Source organism: Hippopotamus amphibius, chromosome 15, assembly GCF_030028045.1.
Source record: "Hippopotamus amphibius kiboko isolate mHipAmp2 chromosome 15, mHipAmp2.hap2, whole genome shotgun sequence".
Lineage (NCBI taxonomy): Eukaryota > Metazoa > Chordata > Mammalia > Artiodactyla > Hippopotamidae > Hippopotamus > Hippopotamus amphibius.
In genome coordinates, this window is record NC_080200.1 from 40,316,272 (window position 1) to 40,339,881 (window position 23,610).

Here is a 23,610-nt window from a genome sequence, read left to right on the forward strand (position 1 = left end):
AAAGGATCATACACCATGATCAAGTGGGGTTTATCCCTGGAATGCAAGGATTCTTTAATATACACAAATCAGTCAATGTGATACACCATATTAACAAACTGAAGGATAAAAACCACATAATCATCTCAACAGATGCAGAAAAAGCTTTTGACAAAATTCAACACCCATTTATGATAAAAACTCTTCAGAAGGTGGGCACAGAGGGAACCTACCTCAACATAATAAAGGCCATATATGACAAACCCACAGGAAACAGCCTTCTCAATGGTGAAAAACTGGAAGCATTCCCTCTAAGATCAGGAACAAGACAAGGATGTTCACTCTCGCCACTACTATTCACATAGTTTTGGAAGTTTCAGCCACAGCAATCAGAGAAGAAAAAGAAATAAAAGGAATCCAAATTGGAAAAGAAGAAATAAAACTCTCACTGTTTGCAGATGACATGATATTATACATAGAAAATCCTAAAGATGCCACCAGAAAACTACTTGAGCTAATCAAGGAATTTGGTAAAGTTGCAGGATACAAAATTAACACACAGAAATCTCTTGCATTTCTATATACCAACAATGCAAGATCAGAAAGAGAAATTAAGGAAACGATCCCATTCATCATTGCAATAAAAAGAATAAAATACCTAGGAATAAACCTAACCAAGGAGGTAAAAGACCTGTACTCAGAAAACTATAAGACACTAATGAAAGTAATCAAAGACGACACAAACAGATGGAGGGACATACCATGTTCTTGGATTGGAAGAATCAACATTGTAAAAATGACTATATCACCAAAAGCAATTTACAGTTCAATGCAATCCCAATCAAATTACCAATGGCATTTTTTACAGAACTAGAACAAGAAATTTTATGATTTGTATGGAAACGCAAAAGACCCCGAACAGCCAAAGCAATCTTGAAAAGAAAGACGGAGTTGGTGGAATCAGGCTTCGCGACTTCAGGCTATACTACAAGGCTACAGTGATCAAGACAGTATGGTACTGGCACAAAAACAGAAATATAGATCTATGGAACAGGATAGAAAGCCCAGAGATAAACTACGGTCAACTAATCTATGACAAAAGAAGCAAGGATATACAATGGAGAAAAGGCAGCCTCTTCAATAAGTGGTGTTGGGAAAACTGGACAGCTACATGTAAAAGAATGAAATTAGAACACTTCCTAACACCATACACAAAAATAAACTCAAAATGGATTAAAGACCTAAATGTAAGTCCAGACACTATAAAACTGCTAGAGGAAAACATAGGAAGAACACTCTTCGACGTAAATAACAGCAAGATCTTTTTTGATCCACCCCCTAGAATAATGGAAATAAAAACAAAAATAAATAAGTGGGACCTAATGAAACTTCAAAGCTTCTGCGCAGCAAAGGACACTATAAGCAAGACGAAAAGACAACCCTCAGAATGGGAGAAAATATTTGCCAACGAATCAACAGACAAAGGATTAATCTCCAAAATACATAAACAGTTTATGCAGCTCAATATCAAAAAACCAAACAACCCAATCAAAAAATGGGCAGAAGACCTAAATAGGCATTTCTCCAAAGAAGACATACAGATGGCCAAGAGGCATATGAAAAGCTGCTCAACATCACTCATTATTAGAGAAATGCAAATCAAAACGACAATGAGGTATCACCTCACACCAGTTAGAATGGGCATCATCAGAAAATCTACAAACAGTAAATGCTGGAGAGGGCGTGGAGAAAAAGGAACACTCTTGCATTGCTGGTGGGAATGTAAATTGATACAGCCTCTATGGAAAACAGTATGGAGGTTCCCTGCAACACTAAAAATAGAACTACCATATGACACAGCAATCCCACTCTTGGGCATATACCCAGAGAACACCATAATTCAAAAAGACACATGCACGCCAATGTTCATTTCAGCACTATTTACAATAGCCAGGACATGGAAGCAACCTAAATGTCCATCAACAGATGAATGGATAAAGAAGATGTGGTACATACATTCAATGGAATATTACTCAGCTGTAAAAAGCAATGAAACTGGGACATTTGTAGAGACATGGATGGACCTAGAGACTGTCATACAGAGTGGAGTGAGTCAGAAAGAGAAACACAAATATTGTGTATTAACACATACATGTGGACTATAGAGAAATGGTACAAATCAACCGGTTTGCAAGGCAGAAATAGAGACACAGATGTAGAGAACAAACATATGGACACCAAGTGGGGAAAGCGGGGCAGGTTGCGGGGGGAATGAATTTGGAGATTGGGACACCAAATTGTACACTCTAAATATATGCAGTTTATTGTAAAAAATTAAAAAAAAATTAAAAAAATTAAAAAAAAAAGTTTCTCCAACTTTCAGAATCTCAGCTATGCAGAGCAGAATTAGTTCAACTTGAGTTATACACTGCAGTATTTTGAGCTACATTTAAGATTTCATAACCATTTTTTATAAAAACCGAGTTATTACTTGGGCAATCTTATTATATTTAAAGATGCATAGACTGCACTAATTTTGGCTATAAAAAACGTCAAGGTATCAGTCAAGTTAGTGAGAATTCATTTACTTGGGAAAAGAAAAGAAGGTTGAGACAGTAAATTTTTATCAAATTTACCTGGTACTGAGAAAAAATATTTCTTAATCCTTCTCCTCTACTACAGCTCTCTTGAAAACCTAACACTGCAGAATAGATACCATATCTGATTTAATGTAACTTTGCATACATGCAGAAGCATGTATATACTTCACAACTGTAAAAGGTACAGTGAAAATTAAAGATATCCCAAAAGCCAATCTGTATAGGTTCTCTTGTATTCATTCTACAATTCTAGTTCTAGCAATTATACACCCTATTCATCCTATCAAATATGGAACAGACACGTTATTAATACTTCATCATACTTTGCATAACGTCTAAAGACACCACTACTACTACAACAAAACATTTTAAATTGCTGTTGGGCATTCATTGCTAAAGAACAGAAGCAGGTTGTTTACTTGTCATCTTCCCACTAGTCTGTAACATCCTTGAGGACAGGCACTAAGCCTTATTTATATGCATCTTCAGTACTTAGCACATATAGTACATGCTCAAATATATTCATTCTTAACTAAAGATATAAATTACTTAGTAATGAGAGTTTGTTTTTACAAGAAAGTAAACATGAAGTCCATGAGGAAAAAAAATACACAATCAGGGTTTGTACTTATTATAGTATGCTTATACATCCTTTCTAAAATATGGGGACATACTTAATTATTTATATTTTGTATCTACTCTTAAAATTTTTTCTCTGTACCTTCAAGATAAAACATTCAAAGCCACAGACAGACTTACTATAAGCTGTACCTAATAAAGCCTAAGTGCTAAATACTATGCTAAATACCAGGAACCCCAAATAAGGAAGACACACAGGCACTGTCTCCATAGTGCTCAGAAACTAGAGAAGGTGCACACTTGTAAACAAATAACTATCACAACAATGATCATTTTATCATCATTGTGACAAGTACAATAACAGAAGAATGTCCTATGTCAAATTATACAAAAATTAACTCAAAATGTACCAAGGGCTAAATGTAAGAATTAAAACTATAAAACTCACAGAGAGAAAAAAACAAACAAACATAGGAGTAAATCCTCACTACCTTGGGTTAGGCTACTTAGATATGACACCGAAAGCACAAGCAGCAATAGAAAAAACAAACCGGGATCCACCAAAATTTTAAATTATTATCCTTCAAAATACACCATCAAAGAAGGTAACAGGACAGCCCACAGAATGAAAGGAAACACTTGCAAATCATATATCCGAGAAGGGATTTGTGTCCAGAACACATAAAGAACCCTTATAACTCAATAATAAATAGACAAATAACCTAACTGAAACAAGCAGAAAATCTTAAGAGACATTTCTCCAAATAATACACGGAAATAGCCAATAAGCACATGAAACAATGTTCAACATCATTATTCTTTAGGGAAATACAAATCAAAACCACAATGAGATATCACATCACATCCACTAAGATGGCTATATTCAAAAAGACAATAGCATGTGTTGGTGAGGATGTGGAGAAATTGAACCCTCATAGACTACTGATGGGATTATAAAATGGTTTAACTACTTCGGAAAACAGTTTGGCAGTTCCTCAAAATGTTAAACACAGAGTTATCATATGACATAGCAATTCCACTCCTAGATATACACCCCAAAAAACCCCAAAACATACATGCATACAAATACTTCTGGAGAAATATTCATAGTAACATTATTCACAATAGCCAAAAAGTGTAATCACCCAATGTCCATCAACTAATGAATGCATGTTTTAAAATATGGTATGTCCATATAATAGAATATTATTTGGCAATAAAAAGGAATGAAGTACTGATATATGCTACAAAATGGATGAACCCTGAAAACAATATGCTAAGAGAAAGAAATGTGTCAGAAAAGACCACTTGTGTTAATATTATTCCATTGATATGAAATGTCCAAAATAGGCAAATCCATAGAGACAGAAAGTAGGTTAGTGGTTGCCAAGAGTTAGAGGCAGGCTAGTGGAGGGAGAATAGGGAGTGAAAGTAAAAGGCTACAAGGTTGCTTTCTGGAAGGATAAAAATGTTTTTTAGGGGCTTCCTAGGTGGCACAGTGGTTAAGAATCCGCCTGCCAATGCAGAGGTCACGGGTTCGATCCAAGCTCCAGGAAGATCCCACATGCCCTGGAGCAAGTAAGCCCGTGTGCCAATAAATAAATAAATAAATAAATAATGTTTTTTAATTAGATAGTGGTGGTGGTTGCACAACTCTATGGTTACACTAAGAGCCACTGAGTTGCATATCTGAAAATTAAGAATTTTAGGGTATTACTTATATAGTATCTCAATAAAGCTGTTATAAAAATTTTCAAATAACAGAGGAATATAACTAATACACAAGTAGCGCAAGGAAGGAGATATTCAACTCTCCCTTTGTGAGTCAGTGAATTTTTTTGGGGGGGAGGGGCATAAGTTGTTGGCTGTTTGGCTTTTTTTTTTTTGTCGGTGAATGTTTTTAAAATGCTCAGAGAAAATACTCTCTGTTCACAAGGAGAAAAGTTGGCTCTGTCACAATGTTACCTACAGGGTCACTACTTACACAGACTACCAAGAGAGTGGAGCTGTATTAAGCATCGTCCAGGGTCCACACAGAAGGAAAAGCATGTTAGAATGAATGAAAGAGTAGTCACGTTCAAAGAACTGCTAATAGCTTGTATTGGGGGGGAGGGGAGGGCGGGGGAATAAGACAAGTGTAGGAGAGACAGGAGATGACCTTGAGAAGCAGAATAGGTCACAACCAGTGGTAAAGAAAGGCATAATGTATTCTGGAGTACATTCCCCTAGATTTGAAACCTGGCTCCACCATTTACTATGGCTTTGGGGAAGTTAGTTAGTGCCTCTGAGTATCAGTTTCCTCATCTGTCAAAAGAGGATAATAGAAGTCGGAGGATTAAACTAGTTATTTCACTTTAAGTGCTTAGAACTTTGCTGTGCAAAGGAAGTATCCACTTCCTGTCAGCACTATTGCTGGGTTCTAGATTTGAGCATACGCTTATTTCTTTATCATAAATCAAACCAAAGGGGACTGCAGATACTGAACTGTGGCTTAACAGTGAATTTCTGGTTTGTTAGAGCATCACTTTTTTTTTTTTTCTTTTTTGGCCACACTGCACAACATGTAGAACTTCCCCAACCAGGGACAGAATCTGTGCCCCCTGAAGTGGAAGTGCAGTCTTAACCACTGGACCACCAGGAAAGTCCCAAGCATCACTTTTTATAAGAGTAAAAATCAAGACTATGCCATTAACTCCTTCACTTAATTTAAAAAAGCAAACAAACAAACAAAAAAACATTTAAACCCCATTTGTAGTATTCAAGGCTCTGTGGGATGCAGAGGTGAATAAAGACTCCCTGATTCCAATCCAGAGCAGTAGTGAAATGGCAAAATTACTATCCAACAGCTGCCTGGTAGGCTATATGAATCAACTTGGTGGTCTTGGTCTTATTTCAAATTCACAATTAGCTGTGCTTCCAGCACTCAGCACAAACAGCATGAACAAAATGTCCCTCCAAATAAGGATCAAGGTCTATAGAATTTTTTCTTTAAGCTCTGCTGGTACTGTTTTAATATGTACTTACATGCTACTCTAACACCTTGGCATTTAAAAATGTAAAACGTATTCAAATGCAACTTTATAATCTTGGTAACAGGAAAGTACCTAATTCTATTAAAAGACAAATTATATCAATTCTGGTAAATATTAATGATTTTGTAAAAATTCTTTAAAAGCACTTTTTTGAATTAAAGCACTAAGAAATCTTTTCAAAATTGACATATACAAATCTTCCACTTTTACCCATGTAAATAGAAGGGACGAAAGATCAACGGAGATGTTTTCCTTTCAAATTTGTACCTACTAACCTGAAAAACTGATGTTTGCTTTTTCGGCTTCTTTAACATCTAGAGGAGTGCAAAAACTAATTACATGACCTTTGTTCTAAGGAATACTTACGAGTTGGGAAGACAGAAGAAAACAAAATGAGATTAATAAATAAAGCGACTTAAAGTAAAACTTTAAAGTAGTAAACAGAGTAAAAAATGGAGGGAAACTTAATTACACTGAATGCATTTTTTTTTTTAATTTTACAGTAAAACAAAACACATGTGAAACAGAGCCAAAAGGTGAGGCATATGCAGGAAGACACAAGGAACTGGAAAAAAGAGAAATGAAAGCCAAAGATAAAAAAGAGGAGCATTACACATAGATAAATAACAAGTGAAGGACTCTGGAAGAGGCAATTACAATACTATTAATAGAATTATGAAGTGTAGGACTTCCTAGGTGGTGCAGTGGTAAAGAATCCACCTGCCAATGCAGGGGACGCAGGTTTGAGCCCTGCCCTGGGAAGATTCCACATGCCACGGAGCAGCTAAGCCCATGCGCCACAACTATTGAGCCTGTGCTCTAGAGCCCGTGAGCCAAAACTACTGAGCCCATGTGCTGCAGCTACTGAAGCCCATGTGCCTAGGGCCCGTGCTCCACAACAAGAGAAGCCACCACAATGAGGAGCCTGCACACCACAATGAAGAGTAGCCCCTGCTTGCAGCAACTAAAGAAAGCCCGTGTGCAGCAAAGAAGACCCCACACAGCCAATAAATAAATAAAATAAATAAATTTATTTTAAAAAAAGGAATTATGAAGTGTAAACAATGCAACCCACTGAACCTAAGGTCAAAAACAAAGTGTGAAAAAAAAAATTGCAGCATTATAAGCAGAGTGTGTCAGGGGGAATAAAAGAAGAGAATTTTATTACTTCACATAAAGTACTTATGACAGAGAAAATCCTTGGGTAAAGGGGAGAAATTTTTGAGAAAGAAGATGTCCAAGGGATTATCTGGAGAAATGAAAAGGGGTTCTGTGAATCCAGAAGTATATGACTATAGTAAATAATAAAGGGTACAAGGGAGGACACAAAAACTTTTTTCATGATTACAAGAGAAGTATAAAAGGGGCATTAAAAGGTTTGACTAAAATATCTTAAAATTAAATTTAAATTTTTAGATAGTTTATTTAATTTTTAACAAAAGTTAAGTGACAACTACATCAAATCTCAGAATACACTAAATCTTAGAATCCACAAAGAATGAATCAGGTATTACTTTATGGGAAGTAGGGAGTATATGGGAAGTAGGGAGTAATTTTTCCAACTAAAACTTAGATGGCATAAAATGGCATCACAGACTATACAGGATCGACTTTGGCAGGATTATTAAGGGGGCTGATTTTGCAAAAAAAATCAAAATCTTCATGAACCTTCTCCAAGGCTCTTAATCCCATGATATTCAAATCATTTGTCATCCTTGTCAATGTTCTCTTTTTCAATTAAGAACTGGTCTAACTTAACTAGATCCTCATTTGACAATGACTTTGAGCGAGGGACATCCTTAACATCACTTCCATAGACTTAAAGAAATTTTACATCGGCAAGATTTGCAATTCACTATATATCCATTATATCGACAGAAGTTTACCAGAATTTAATGCTGAATACCTATATGTTAAAACAGCTTGTAATTGAGAAGACTACAAATCAGTAAGATAAAAAGTATCCTCCTGCCTTCTTCACTGCATTTAATCATACTTTGTATTGTCTGCATCTTCCCCACTATACACTAATTACTGAAAATAAAGAAAATGGTCCATACTAACTAAAATAAAGAAAATGGTCCACACTAATGGTCCATAGTGTCATTCACATTGCAGGTGCACAAAATAAAAACCCCTGATTAGAGGCAGAAAGGACCCACTCTAGGGACCATTCCTGGAAGCCACCTGAAAGGACACAAAAGCCCACCTAGTAATGGGAGCTTAAAAAGGTCCGCAGAGTTTTGACAAGGGAACTGTGGTAGGACTAGCCTGGAAATATGAGAGTGGAATATTGCTCCTAAGTTTCTAAAGGTTAACTGTGCCTATATCAGAAGCTGGCTTTGATTCCATGAAATGTCTAGGGGAAAGAGAGTAACTATAACCAGAGCCACACATGGCCATTCATTCAACAAATATTCCTTGAGTATCTACTGTGTGCCACATACAGGTCAATCCACTGGGGATACAACAGTAAAAGAGACAATGTTACTGCCCTCATGAAACTTAAATTACTGGGAGGAGAAAGACAATAAAACCAGGACTTTCCTGGTGGCGCAGTGGTTAAGAATCTCCCTGCCAATGTAGGGGACACAGGATCAATCCCTGGTCTAGGAAGATTCCACATGCCGCGGAGCAACAGCCCGTGCGCTACAACTACTGAGCCTGTGCTCTAGAGCCCGCATGCCACAACTACTGAGCCCATGTGTTGCAACTACCGAAGCCCGTGCACCTAGAACCTGTGCTCTGCAACAAGAGAAGCCCCCGCTTACCACAACTAGAGAAAAGCTCACGTGCAGCAACGAAGACCCAATGCAACCGAAAAATAAATAAATAATAAATATATCTAAAAAAAAATGAAAGAAAGAGAATAAACCAATAAACAAAAATGTCATATAATGGAGCACCATAAAGCAGTGGAGTGGAGGTGGAGTGCTTATATAAGATAGTCAGAGAGGCAATACTTGAACAAAAATCCAAATGAAATGAGGGAGTCATGTGACGCTCTGAGTGTTATTTTGAGTAGAGGAAAGACAAAATAGAAAGGCTCTATGAGGGAACAAGCATAGCTGTTCAAAGAAAAGCAGAAAAGTCAACATGGGTAGAGAAGAGTGAGCAAGACAGGGGTGTAAGAAGATTAAGTCAGGGACTTCCCTGGTGGTGCAGTGGTTAGGACTCCACGCTCCCAATGCAGGGAGCCTGGGTTCAATCCCTGGTCAGGAAACTAGATCTCACATACATGCTGCAACTAAGAGTTTGCATGATACAACTAAGGAGCCCGTGAGCCGCAACTAAAGGAGCCCGCCTGCCTCAACTGGGACCTGGCACAACCAAATAAATAAATATATTAGAAGAAGAAGAAGATCAAGTCAGAGAGTTTGCAGAGGCCAAGTCATGCAGGGCCTTAGAGGTCAAGGCAAGGAATTAGGATTTCTTAACAATGTGACAGGAAGAAACTGCAGAGTTTACTAACAGGCAAGTAACAAAGAGAGCAGCGCAGTAACAAGATCTGATATCTGTTTTTTACAGTTTGGATTACTCTTGTGATCAGAGAAATAAATCTTCTTATTTGACCTTACAGACTTAAATTATAAACAAGTTATCCTTAAATTTCTTGCCATTAAGCCTTATTCAATACAGGAATCTGTTACTGATTTTTAAAGCTTAAAAAAAAAACAAACTTTAAATATATTACTGTCCTAATATTCTCAAATCACAAAAGAATAAAGAATTTTCCTACATTATTCTTCCAAAAAAAGCAATTATTCCAGCATTAATCTCAACCTAAACCTCACCTGTTTCAACTTTTAGACGACACTGTTTAGAAGACTCTTTTTTTTCCCTTCCACTGTAGACAGAAGACAGTTGAAAAAAAATGGATTCACGCCAAAAGCCAAAATGCTTCTATTGCCCCCTAGTGCCCATCTTAAAGAATGAAGACCTTCCCACATTAGTTTGGAAATAGTAATGAACACATTCACTGGCTTTTGGAATAGAGCTTCTAGCATCCTCTGCTGACAGAATCTTGTAGGTGTAATTAAATTGCTCTGTTTTAAAGAATGCTAATTTTCCTCTGAGTTAAAATCATTAAATTTCCTCACACTGTTTTTTAAAACTTTTCTTTCCAGTCAGCTGCAACTAAATTAAATTGGTCATTAACCAAGTATTGGTAATGGTGATCAAAACAATGATAAAATCTGGCAATTGTGAGTACTTAGTATGTGTCAATCCTGTTGTGTTTACACACATCATCTCATTCCTTATATCGATCGACTCCTGAGAATAAGAGTTTTTTTCCACTTGTAATTCTTCAACCTTTCCCTATGCACGAGGAAAAGAGACTGACTGTTACAGGTGGCTGGCAATGACCAAGGCCAAGGGATGAGAAGCCTCAGACCAGAAGTCAGGGAAGCACAGTGGTGACCCAAACTTGGACTCTCCACCACAGAACGTGCCAACCAGGGAGTCAGAGAAAGTTCATGGAAAACAGGTGCTCACAACTAAAAAGTCACTGTTACATCTAGCCTTTAGTTACAGTCATAAAAATGCAACTTTCAATTTTCTGTAGTAATGGGAAACGGGACAGCAAGGATAATGAAAACCCTCAATAATCCCAAAGTTTCCATTTAATTATGTTACACCCTTCTTTACCTTTAAAATAAAAATCAGGATTATGCACATGTAATAGATATGGTTTAAAAATGGTGTTTTCACCTCTTTCCTGACTCTACCCCCTTGAACTTTTGTTCACTTATTCAGTTCAAAGCAAAATAATACTATACATTCAAATACTCAGTAAATGCTTCTAATTACTTAACAGTTGGTACAGTTTGGCAAAGTTCAATTATAGTTTGCATACCATTTTCATTTGCATTCTATTTGAAAGAACAATTTTATTACCACTGGAGATAAGTAAAATGGAACAAAGGAAAAATAAGTGAAAAGCAAGCACGTCATCAAAAGAAATTATGACATATAACATTAACATTTCCAATCCAGTGACTTCAGCAGCAACACTAAAGCAATTGCTAGCCAGCAACTGAAGTAAAATGCATATTTAAAAAACTAATCACAATCAGGAGGTGCAGTTCTTAATGTAAAACTATCAGTATGTTCTCTGGGAATTTTCCTTCCAATTCTAGTGCTATCAAGAACTCATTTTTTAAAAGTTTGTGACTAGAAGAGGACACAAAGAACTACCTGGGTGACAGGAATGTCCTATATCTTGTTTGGGATGGTGGCTACACCTGGCACATACAGAACTGTCACAACTGTTCAAACTGAAACCTTAAGATCTGTGCACGTTACTATATATAACTACACCTCAACCAAAACAACTACATTTTAAGTTTTGTGGGACTGTTTTAAGAAGAGAAAACTACAACATTTTTTTGCCTCATTTAAAAGGTAAGTTCACAAGCACTTATAGTCTATACAATTAAATCAACTAATTAATCTCATTCAACTGTGGGGCAGTTCTTACAATTATTAAACTATTATGTAACTAAATTTTAAGCTTAGGACAAGGCATATATAATGGCTCTTACAAAAACAGGTGTCTATTTGCATTTTCATGCTCACATTGCTTCTGTTCAGTCCTCTACCCTACTTCCATTTTCCATGTAAAAACTAGGGATTGATATGTCAAAAATAGAAGACACTCTCAAATGTCATAAAATGAAGTTTTCAATTATAAAAACCAAATATATTCAATTCCAATTGACAAATATTTACTCTATGTACTCTATTAAAGGCAGTATACTAGAGGTTGCAAGAATTTTTAAAAACTACTGTACTATTTATACACAAATCCCTTAATAGCTAAGGTTATCACATAGGATTGCATAGGAGAGGCACAGTAGTTTGAAGAAAGAATACAAGTAATGGTTTCACAAGAAAAATAGTTTAAGTTTGCTATCGAAGGTAGAAAACAGGCCTGGGAAGCAGCACATGCAGCTGGCATCTGGAGAGGCGGCTTGAGGGAAATCACATTTGAAATGGTCTCCAAAGGCTAGACACGCATAAACCGGAGGAATGGGAAGGAAGCATTAAAGTTTTGATCAGTGTCCACTGAAAACTAGGAGACTCTTTTGTCAGAGAGAATGGGCAAATAGACTGGTGAGGTCTAATACATTTACAAATCAGGACTTCTCTATATTAACCTATTCTAATGGGAGATTGGACATGTCCTTAAAAAAAAAATCTTGAATTACTGATAGAGCCAGTGCTAAATGAGTAATGAAATATATGTCAGTTGTGGAAAATTAAAAAGGGATAATCATAAATTCAATTGAGGGAAAACTGCTTATTTTGTTTACAGTTATAACTTGCTTCACTAAAGAAGCACATTCTCCTATAGTAAGAGCATTTAAAATGTACTTTCTTTGTTAAGATTTCTAACTGGGAATGATTTTGTAAAGTTAAAAAAAAAAATCATTTCCTATGCCTCCATTTCTTTTATGAATGTTTCAAAGATCCTCTATATAAATGAACTTCACATACATAGTCGAACTTGACTAAAATCTTAGCCAAGACTAGTTTTATGGAATTTTTCTTTAACAAAATAAACCATAAAGACTGCATCTCATTCCTGAAGAAATAAAACGGGTAGAATAACTAAATAACAAGATGAAACAGACAGGAATTCAAACAAAACTCATACATGCTAATATAGTAATGAAGACTGCATAAGTACCCATAAACGATGTTTTTTGAGGCTTTGGAGAAAGGCAGCTAATATGTTCACAACATGCAGAATGAAATCAAATAAAGACTATACACGGGGGGAATGAATTGGGAGATTGTGATACTAAATTGTACACTAAATATATGCAGTTTATTGTAAAAAATTAAAAATTAAAAGAAAAAGACTATACATGTGTGTCATACCATAGTAAAGGACTGTTCACAATGCCTAAAAGGATTTAAAAAAATAAAAAATTTGCCATTATTATACGTGAAAGTCCCAAGCGCTGAGTATAACTTCATGCTCAACACACAGTTTCTGGTTGGCTTCCCCTATTGTCCATCCTTTGTAATGGAAGCATTGAATTTTAGCTATAACCCTGGATTCCTCAAGTAACTGTTATATTTCTTGTGTAACAGAGAAATATAAAATTCAAACTGAGTAGCCTTGTTCCCTTCTGCCTCCCTGCTGACAGACCTGCAAAAACAACGGCTGCAGCTAGCGTGTCCATGTTGAAGCCCACATTGACGATGGCAGAACAAAAATACAGACGCACACTAGATCTGTGTTATCCTGGACCTGCAAACTAGCTCTGGTCCATCTAATTCTTGATTTCATTTATGCAAGACAGAAAAAAAAAAGATTTCTATCTGTTTCAGTCACTGTTATTTTCCATATTCTGTCACTGGCAGCCAAATCAATAATGTACTAATTGATATGTAGGTTCACCATCTAACAAAGGCTCAAAGCTCAATGCCCCTGTCTTCCAAATATGAGAGGCAGCATGGTAAAGTGAAAAGAGTAGACAGCCTGGGTTTGAACAGCAACTCCACCACTGAATGGTGAGATAAGTGAGTAAATAAATAAGTTGGGCAAATTATTTAACCTCTATGGGAAAAAATTTAATACATACAGATTATTTAGTGGTTCTTATTCAAATTCTTTTTTGTACTGAAAAACTTTACAGTGTTATTTATATTCAGATGCATCTCTCACTAAGCTTACTCTTGATTTTTCGTTGTTGTTCCTGTTGCGAAACAGGTATCTCTCTTTTAATTTTAACCCTTTAAACTAGATACTATTAACCTGTTTTGATTAGTCCCTTTTCATTTTAGGTAGTCATGTCAAACACAACAATATTCTCACTTCTTTCTAATATATAATCGATTATTTCACTTTGTTTAATTAGCAAAAACGTCTATAATAATATAATAATGGGACAGTTACCCTCTCATTCCTGATTCTAAAGGGAAGGTCTCTAGTGCCCCTTAATTATGTATAACACTGACAGGTGCTATGAAGCATGACTGAAACATTTAATACACTATTAATTCCCTTTTCGTTATACATTAAAATCGATGATCGTAGTGATAAATACCAGGCACCGTTCTGAGGGTTCTACATATATTCGCTCACTTACGCAATCATTCACACAACTCGAGTTGGGTGTTTTATTAGCCCTAGTTTACAGAGGAGGAAAGACACAGAGAGATTAAGTAATGCCCAAAATCACACAGCTTGAAAGTGAAAGAGCTCCACCTGGCTTCAAAGTCCATTTCCTTAATCACTACTCTATATTGCCTCCCTATTATCTGTATTTTGTCTCTTTTTACTGCCTGGATGACAATCATTGTGGTCCAGTAAACAGTGGAAGCCAAGAGATGACTTAAGTGGCTACTGATGTTGAAATGATATCATTAAATTAAGGTGGTAGTAATGGAGACAGAAATGGAGATCTCTGGTATATACTGTGGAGACAGAGCTAGTAAGACTAGTTAACGAGTTAGAGATTGGATGTAGGGTAAGAAGAAAGGAATCACTAATGATGACTAGGTTTTGTGGCTTATCCACAGCAAATATTTAGAACTTTATTTCCTGTGGTTTATATTAACTTTATGTATGTACCCTGGTTTTCCTTGTTTCATTCATTCTTTCTAATTTATTTCACTTCATTAAATCCTTTTTGGAACAAGGTAAAACACACACAAAAATAAGTTGTATTCTCTAGCACTTAAGACATTTTATATTCAATACTGTTCTATTTGGGTTTTTTCTTATATCTGTCCTAGATTTCTGAACTAAGATCATAATTGCTGTGTAATAAAGGACTGCCGTTTGTACTCCCATGATTTGCTTCTAATGACAGGCACAGTTTATGATCAGTGTAGAAACTGGAAAAGAATAGAGAAGCATAGGGCAGAAACAAACATTATCCTCATCACTCCCACAATACAGAAGTAAGCGATGGGAGGACTTTTTCCATACATATGTATCATTTAAAACTTTGAAGTCACACTGTCTATACAGTTTTATTGTCCTTTCCTATTGCTACTGAAAACTGTTATTAAACATGTCTAATGACCACATAATGCTTTCATATGACTACACAACAATTTACCAGTCCTTCCCTCATTTATTCACATTATATCTAATTATTCTAAAATTTATATATGTCAGTTATTTTCAAACTTTTTTAGACATGGAAACTTTCTGTCAAGAGAAAGCTCTGAGCAAGCCTAACATAAAACAGAGCTGACCTGGTTGAGCACAGGGGACGCACCCAACCCCACCAAAACCACCCCCAAGAGTGTTCCACGGAACACACTATGAAAACCACTACTATAGGCAGTACTGTTATAAACGTCTTTGTGCGTAAAGCTTTTCTCAAATTTCCTCAGGCTAGAATCCCAGAAGAGATATTACTAAGTTTAAAGGAAAATAATATTTTTAAGACTCATGATATTTAGTAAAATAGTGTCAATAACTGTCAGAGCTACTGGCTCAATTCCTAGAATATCTACCTATTCATATCCCTTCACAAAATTTGACAGTTGTAATTTAATAGGTATAATTCAACATAGGCATAAAAAGACAAAAAAATGAGTCAGATTCAAAAGTCCCTCCCAAGTCATCTTTAGAAGCAATTAAACACTAATGCTTCCAGAGACATTAACCTTCACATATCATGAGAGAAACATTTTTCACAAAATCAAAATCAAAATAAATATTACTTCTAAGCTATTTGGGAGAAAGAATATTCTTATATAAGTTTTATATGAAAACTTCAAAATGGCTTCATTAGCACAAAGAAACAGGGCAGCAATTCCATATCGTTCTTCTTAGGAAACATTATTTTATAAGCAATATCCCATGTCCTTAAGTATCCCTGAGGCATGATACAGATCATAATCTATGAAGGCACCCTAACTTAGTTAACCTATGATCCCAACAATGACCAAGTGAGCAGTCACAAGTGGTTTGGAAGAGGCGCATCGGAATAACCTATGAAGTCTTTTGTTACAACACAGATTGCAGAAGTTGAGGCAGGTTCACCCGAGTTATACTTAGTTGATCTCCGGATTACAAAACCTACGCATACATATTTTTTAATTGCACCAAAGATGATTCTTACATTCAGATTAAGAATCACTGGGTTATTAAAAATATCTTTCCATTAATTTCAATAATACTTGCTGAAATAGCCACTCAAGTATGTAAATTTGGCTGCTTTCCCACCGAGTAGAATGTCTCTCTAAAAAGCCAAAGTGCTTTGCAAGTTTCTGAGTAACAAAAAAATCAAATGGTATTCAGGAATCCCTAGGAGTCATGCCCACTTGCTGTGGTAGTTTATTTTCCCTCATCTAGGGAATGAGTGCTATTACTTATAATATGACTTGTGCTACAAGTAAGTTTAATCTTGCAGCAGTGAGGAAAAGGGACTGAAGATCCTAGAGGCAAAGAGACAAGCTAAGTGACGACAGCAAAGGTTTAAGTGGGAGAGAACAAAAGCCTGAGTTTGATCTTAAATGCTGAATGTAGAATATTGTTGGCGCTTAAATATGGACATGTTTCATAAGTCGTTAGAAAGCTGGATCTGAAGTTCAAATGAAATGAGGCAATGCTGCCAGTTGCTCTGAGTGAACAGCAGTCATGAGTACAGGAAGATGTAAGAAACTCCACCCAGGCCGAATGTGAAATGTTAACATACCCTCAGGGAATGCTTATGGTTGGAGAAATGTAAGGAAATATAAAGTAGTAAAAGAGGATTTAGCAGAAATATAAGCACCACTGGAGTAGGGATTTGTCTGCACTATTTTCTGCTGTATCCCCAACACCTGGAAAGTACCTGACTCATAAGATGTACTCAACAAACATTTGTTGAAAAAACAGTCAAAGAGGCAGCAAACCAGCAGTATAGAGAAGCGGCACGGGAGGAGTTTCAGGGAAGAAGAAGTCAACATTGTCCCATAATGCAGAGGTAGGTACAGAATGAGAACTGAGAAAGGGCCTTTGGATATTTGGACTTTGTCACAGGGGTCTCTGTGAAACTTAAGGCAGAAACTGACAAAGAAGAGTTAAGGAGAAACTGTGTGCTGACAAAGCAGAGGCAGCAAAGGTAGACACCGCTTTCAAGACAGGAGCTGATAAAGAAAAAGAGGAAATTGGAGAGTAGGTTGGAGGCGAAACTGACTTATAGGAAGATTTCAGTATGTTTGCAAGCTTAGAGCCAAGGGCAAGTAGAAAGAAAAAGGCCAAAACAAAAGGAAACAAAAGATACAAAAGGTTGAAGGTGATGAATCCAAGAATAAGAGGAAAAAAAGAAGAAATCAAGCACACCTGCAGAATGGTTAAGCCTTAATAAGTAGATGCGACAATTCTGATATATTTCAAATTGTAAAAAATATAACTAGCATTCTGATATATAAAACAATCTCTTATAATTTTGCTTAGCATTACCTCAAAGTGGTTTCCCGAAGGAACTAAATTCAGTTTCTAAATCAACAAGCAAAGAATTTCTAAGCCCCAAGTCCAACCAACCACAAAAACAAAATTCTTTCAAAGGCCAGAAACATTTGAACTCAATGTTGAAACACAGGTCCAACAGTGCAATGCAAATTACCTAAAATGAATCATGTAGATTTGTCTGTCTAGATTCCACAATAACATTCATATTCAAGACAGTAATTAGCAGATTTCCTTTGCCTATGATCCCTAATTCTACTACTGTTTGATCTAGAAGGCTGCCAATATCTCACTTATCAAATATAACACAGTAGAAAAGTTTGTTCTCACTCAGAACTTAAAAAATAGACTGAGGCTGCCACTCATCTACTATCAGATCACGAAGTCTGAAAACCAAAGGTCTCCATTCAAGGCCAATATAATCTACCTGTACCTAGGAAGGCCACTGCAAAGCCACAGTCACAATGTTTCCAAATTTCCAAGCTATCTACTTCACCTACCATTTCTGCCCTAGTCTTGAAAAATGCTGCTTGTGATACACATTGGAAAGAAAAACAGGAGAAATGGAAAGGAAATAAGGAAATCTCCCACTCTTGTTTTATCTCCATCTAAATTTTCAGAGTTAATCCATTAACAATGCTAACAAGTATTACATTATCAATTCGTACACACTTTAAAACTGAAGCTGTTACTGGCACAAATCACCAACAGCCTTGCTTTGAGAAGCATGTTATTCAATCAGCATTTTCTGTTTCCTATGTTTACAAGAGGAAAGGCACACCATAAAAAGACTTAAAGTTTTACTTCCAAAAAGACCCAATACATGATCTTATAAAAATCCAGAAAGCTATTATTTAGTCTCCGGATACACTTTAATTACAAACATGAAAAGCAAAAGCTTTCAAATGGACTTCTTAGCCCCACACCCAGGTATGTGTTTCCTTCTCTGCATAGCTGCACTTTGGGTTTACTCACCTATCAGTTCCAAGTCCAGTCTTCATTAACTCTCTCTTCTAGACAAGTTGATTTTCCCATTTTCCCAAATCTAATCTTGTACACTGTGCCTTTGTTCTGCCCATTCACTCTTCCTCGATAGGTGCTGGCCTCCTCCCACCTCACCTACCAAAATGTTACCATTGGGACTTCCCTGGTGATCCAGTGGTTAAGAATCCACCTTCCAATGCAGGGGACGCAGGTTTGATCCCTGGTCAGGAAACTAAGATCCCATATGCCACAGGGCAACGAAGCCCGCATGCCACAACTACTGAGCCCGCGCACTCTGGAGCCTGGCACCACAACTAGCAAGCATCTCGCGTGCCGCAACGAAGAGCCCACTTGCTGCAATGAAAGATCCTGAGTGCTGCAACTAAGACCCGACGCAGCCAGATTAATTAATTTAAAAAAAAATTTTAAAACTGTTTAAAAAAAAATGTTACCCTCTACAAGGCTCATTCAAATTTCACCTCCTCCAGAAAGTACAGGCATCCCCTCATCCACAGTTTTTGCTTTCCACACTTTCAGTTCACCCTTGGTATGAAAATATTAAGTGGAAAGTTCCAGAAACAAATAATTCATAAGTTTTAAATTGTGTGCCTTTCTGAGAAACATGACAGAATCTCAAGCTATCCTGCTCTTTCCTGCCCAACAAGTAAATCATCCCTTTGTACAGTGTATCCCACCCATCAGTCACTTAGTAGTCATCTGTCAACTTATCACAGTGTTTGTGTTCAAGTCATTCTTATTTTACTTAATAATGGCCCCAAAGCGCAAAAGCAATGCTGGCAATTTGAATATGCCAAAGAGAAGCTATAAAATGCTTCCTTTATGTGAAAGGTTGCAGGTTCCTGACTTGATAATGAAAGAAAAAAAAAATGGTATGCGGAGGTTGCTAGGATCTACAGCAAGAACAAATTTCCTATTTGTGAAATTGTGAAGAATCAAAAAGAAATTCATGAGAGTTTTGCTGTCACACTTCAAACTGCAAAAGTTACAGCCACTGTGCATGACAAATGCTTAGTTAAGACATTATATCTGTACAATAATATATTTTGAGAGGGGGGAAAGGCCATGTTCACATACAAGCATACCTTGTTTTACTGCTTTATTGCATTTTTTACAAATTGAAGGTTTGTGGCAATCCTGCTTGGAGCAAGTCTATTGGCACAGTTTTTCCAAAGGCATTTGCTCACTTCGTGTCTCTGTGTCATGTTTTGGTAAATCTCACAATATTTCAAACCCTCCACCAGCAAAAAGATTACAACTTGCTGAAGGCTCAGATGATGGTTATCATTTTTTAGCAATAACATATTTTTTAATTAAGGTATGTACATTGTTTTTTTTTTTAGGTATAATACTATAGTGCACACTTAACAGACTACAGTATAGCATAAACATAACTTTTATATGCACTGGGAAGCCAAAAAATGTGTGTTACTTGTTTTATTTCAACATTTGCTTCCCTATGGTAGTCTAGAACCCAACTAGCAATATCTCCAAGGTACGCTGCTAGCTTTTATTACAGTACAGTATTTAGGTCCTCACTACAGCAACTTTTTTCCTTCCCACAACACCTTTTTTTACTTCTGTTCTCTCTTCCCCAGTCCCTGTCAGCCTTGCAAACCTGCATTAGTCAGTTCAGATTACCATAACAAAATACCACAGACTGGGTGACTTAAAGATCAGAAATTTATTTTCTCACAGTTCTGCAGGCTAGAAGCCCATGACCAACATGCCAGCAAATTTGGTTTCTGCTGAAGACTTTCTTCCTGGCTTATGAACAGCCACCTTCCTGCTGCTACGTGCAGACCTAGCTCTCTGATGTGTCTCCTCCTATAAGGACACTTAGTCCTATTTGGATCAGGGCCCACCCTTATGACCTAACTTAACCTTGATTATTTTCAAAGAGGCTTATCTCCAAATAGAGTCACGCTGAAGCTTAGGGCTTCAACATATGAATTTTGGGGGGTAAACGAACATTCATAACAAACATAACAAAACTCATTCTCACATATCAGAGGTCAACCTAAATATTACCTGCTCTACGCACTACCCCAAATAATTAAACACATCTTTCTCTTGTCCACAGCACATTGTGGCCTAGGCATGTGGTGGTAGTTGTTGCTGATTATCCACGCATGCTTGAAAAGAAAATGTTGGATGAGGGTTCTGTATACATTCAATAGATAAAACTGGTGCATCTGTATTGCTAAACTCTATACTCTTACTAATTGTCATCTTAACAATTTCTGAATTGTTTCTGAACAGTTCTCTAGTATCACTCTAGGTTTGTCCATTTCTCCTTATAATTCTGTCAATTTTTGCTCTGATTATATTGTGTTAAAATGCACACAGGTTAAGGACTACCAAATTTACCTGGAGAATAAATTGTGTTTTTTTTTTTAACCATCAGCCAATTACACTCATTTTATCTTTACATTTTTATAATAGTAATCAGTTATGTTTCTATTAGCATTCTCCTGCTATAGTCTCTTCTATTCCTTTTTCTTTCAAACTTTCTATATCATTACATGTTAGGTGTATCACTCATAAACAGCATATGCCTGAATTTTTTAATCCAATCTGAGAATTTTTGTCTTTTAAGTGTCAAGTTCAGTCCCATTTACATCTATTGTGAATACTGATACACAGTTGACCTTTGAACAACATGAGTTCGAACTGCACAGATCCACTTATAAGTGGATTTTTTAATAGTAAATACTATAGCGCTACATGATCCGTAGTTGGTTGAACCTGAGGATGTGGAACCTTGGATGTGGAGGAATCGTGTAAATGGAGGGCTGACTGTACCTTATACTCGGATTTTTGACTGCTCAGAGAGTTACTGCCCCTAATTCCTCCACTGTTCAAGGGTCAACTATATTTGTATTCATGCCTACCATCTTATTTTGTGATCTCTATTTACCAAAATTTTTATCTACTTCCTTTTTCCCCTTTCCTGTCTTGTTCTGGAATGACTGAGCTTTCTTCAATGGCATATCAAGAGCATTTCGGTGGAAGTGGTGCAGATCAACAAGGGGGTACATTTTCTGTAGAGAATTTAAGAACAAAAATAAAATCAACTAAAGATGAGACTACTTTTTATTATCACCAGGTGCTGGCAATTCTAAAAATGTCAGTTTAGAAATTTGTTTTTTGCTATGATTAGTACCAAGTTTTGATAATATATATGTAAGCTTCAAATTAGCATATTTTTATTACTTATCTTTTAATAAACATTGCATTCTATATGAAGTTAGTTTGGCTAACTCCCAGTTATACTGTCTGCACCACATTCACGCACACATGTACTCAGCTACACACATTTTCAGATAACATTTTTAATGGTTCAGAATTATTCAAGCTTACTTCAAAGGTAGTTTCATATCTCCAATCCCTGCCGTACTACATGTTCCTGCATTTAAACAGTAGGTTCAAAATAAACAATGACTATAAAGTCAAAGATACAAAATGAGTATCTTTCATTCTGCTAATTCTTTCAATGCCAGGAGAAAAAAACAAAAGATGGTAGACTAGGTCGGCGTAAGAATTCAAAAGAGGAGTGTTTTAACACCTCAACTGTTTCCATCAAAAACATTCTAAAGCAATGGATCATTTAATGACAACATATGCCATTATGTAGCCATTTTCTCTGATTTTTACAGAAGAAAATTTAAGAATTTTCTGCCAAGTATATTAGAAAACGACGGATTTTCTGGAAGAAGAGATTTTAGTGAAAGTGTTTTAAGAACAGACATATTTAAAGGCCACTAGAATTTGTATCAAAAGAAAAATGACACGGTCAACACTGCAGTTTCAGGAATTTATTGTAAAACAAAATTTTTAATGAAACTGCTAAATTTATCCTTACATTCCTCTTGTCCTTATTTTATATATACACACACACATGTGTGTGAGTGAAAAGCCTTCTTTAATAAATTATGAATAAAAACAGAATGACAAATTTGGTATATTGTGTACTAATCACAAATAAGCAAAGAAGGCCCATTTTAATGAAGTCACTGACAGATTTGTAAAAGGCTGTCAGTTTCTCTCCTGACCATTATTATTTGTTTCAACTCATAATTATTACTGAAAATAATCTGTCACATAGAGAAAGGTGGTATTAAAAAATGATCCACTCTGGGTATCTAAAATACAAAGTACATCAATGGTTTTCTTTATATGTTTTTCCTTTCACTATTTTGGAGGTTACACAATTTCTTTTCTTTTCTTTTTTTCCCAATATCGTACACAACTTCTACTCTTTGGGCACTTACTCTTAAAATTGTAACTTGCAACTTGACTTAAGCTAATCTAAATTAACTTAACATCTCTAGCCTCCTCCCCAATAATATGATTTCAAAATGGCTGAACCGATTCCACTCTCCTATCTTCCACATTATTGTTCATAGTAATTTTAAATCCACTTTATTTTTAAATCTCCCCAGATCTATTCATCAACATTACTTACACTCAATGCTACATAAACTTAACAAAATGTTTACTAACTTTTTAACACATCACTTCCTGCTGTCTATTTATTATTTTTGAGTTCTATTTCCTTATTCCTGAAATACATCTTTCAACAAGGGGCTGTCAGTAGTAAACTCAGATTTTTTTTTTTTAATTTGCTCTCATTCATGGATAACTGTCTAGCAAGGAACTGATCTCTATACTACTCTAAAAGACACTACTCCACTGAATTCTTATATCACTACTGAAATACTTACTTCCTCCTCTTCTGAATCACCACCATCATCATCATCATCATCTTCTTCCACATCTTCACCAAGAGGTGGAGGTAAAGGACCAAGGATATCTTCTTCCATATGATTAACTGGTTCTTCTGCCATTTTAAGGGGTAAAGGGGGGCCAACTAACTCATCATCAGAAGAATCAGAACTCGCTTCACTCTCACTGCTGCTTGTATCCCTGAAAATACAGAAACAGAAACTCATTGCCTTTGCTGCAACAAAGAACGTACTCTGGAGAT

The 23,610-nt window shown here is 36.2% G+C and overlaps 1 protein-coding gene across 2 annotated transcripts in view; it reads right to left on the reverse strand.

Annotated features, from left to right (window-relative positions):
* WDR70 (WD repeat domain 70) overlaps positions 1-23,610 on the reverse strand; it is a 282,841-nt gene that overhangs the window by 240,451 nt on the left and 18,780 nt on the right. For both annotated transcript variants that reach the window (XM_057708918.1, XM_057708919.1), the window contains exon 5: positions 23,348-23,549. In XM_057708918.1, the coding sequence (XP_057564901.1) occupies positions 23,348-23,549 (202 nt within the window). The remainder of the gene's footprint in view (positions 1-23,347; positions 23,550-23,610) is intronic.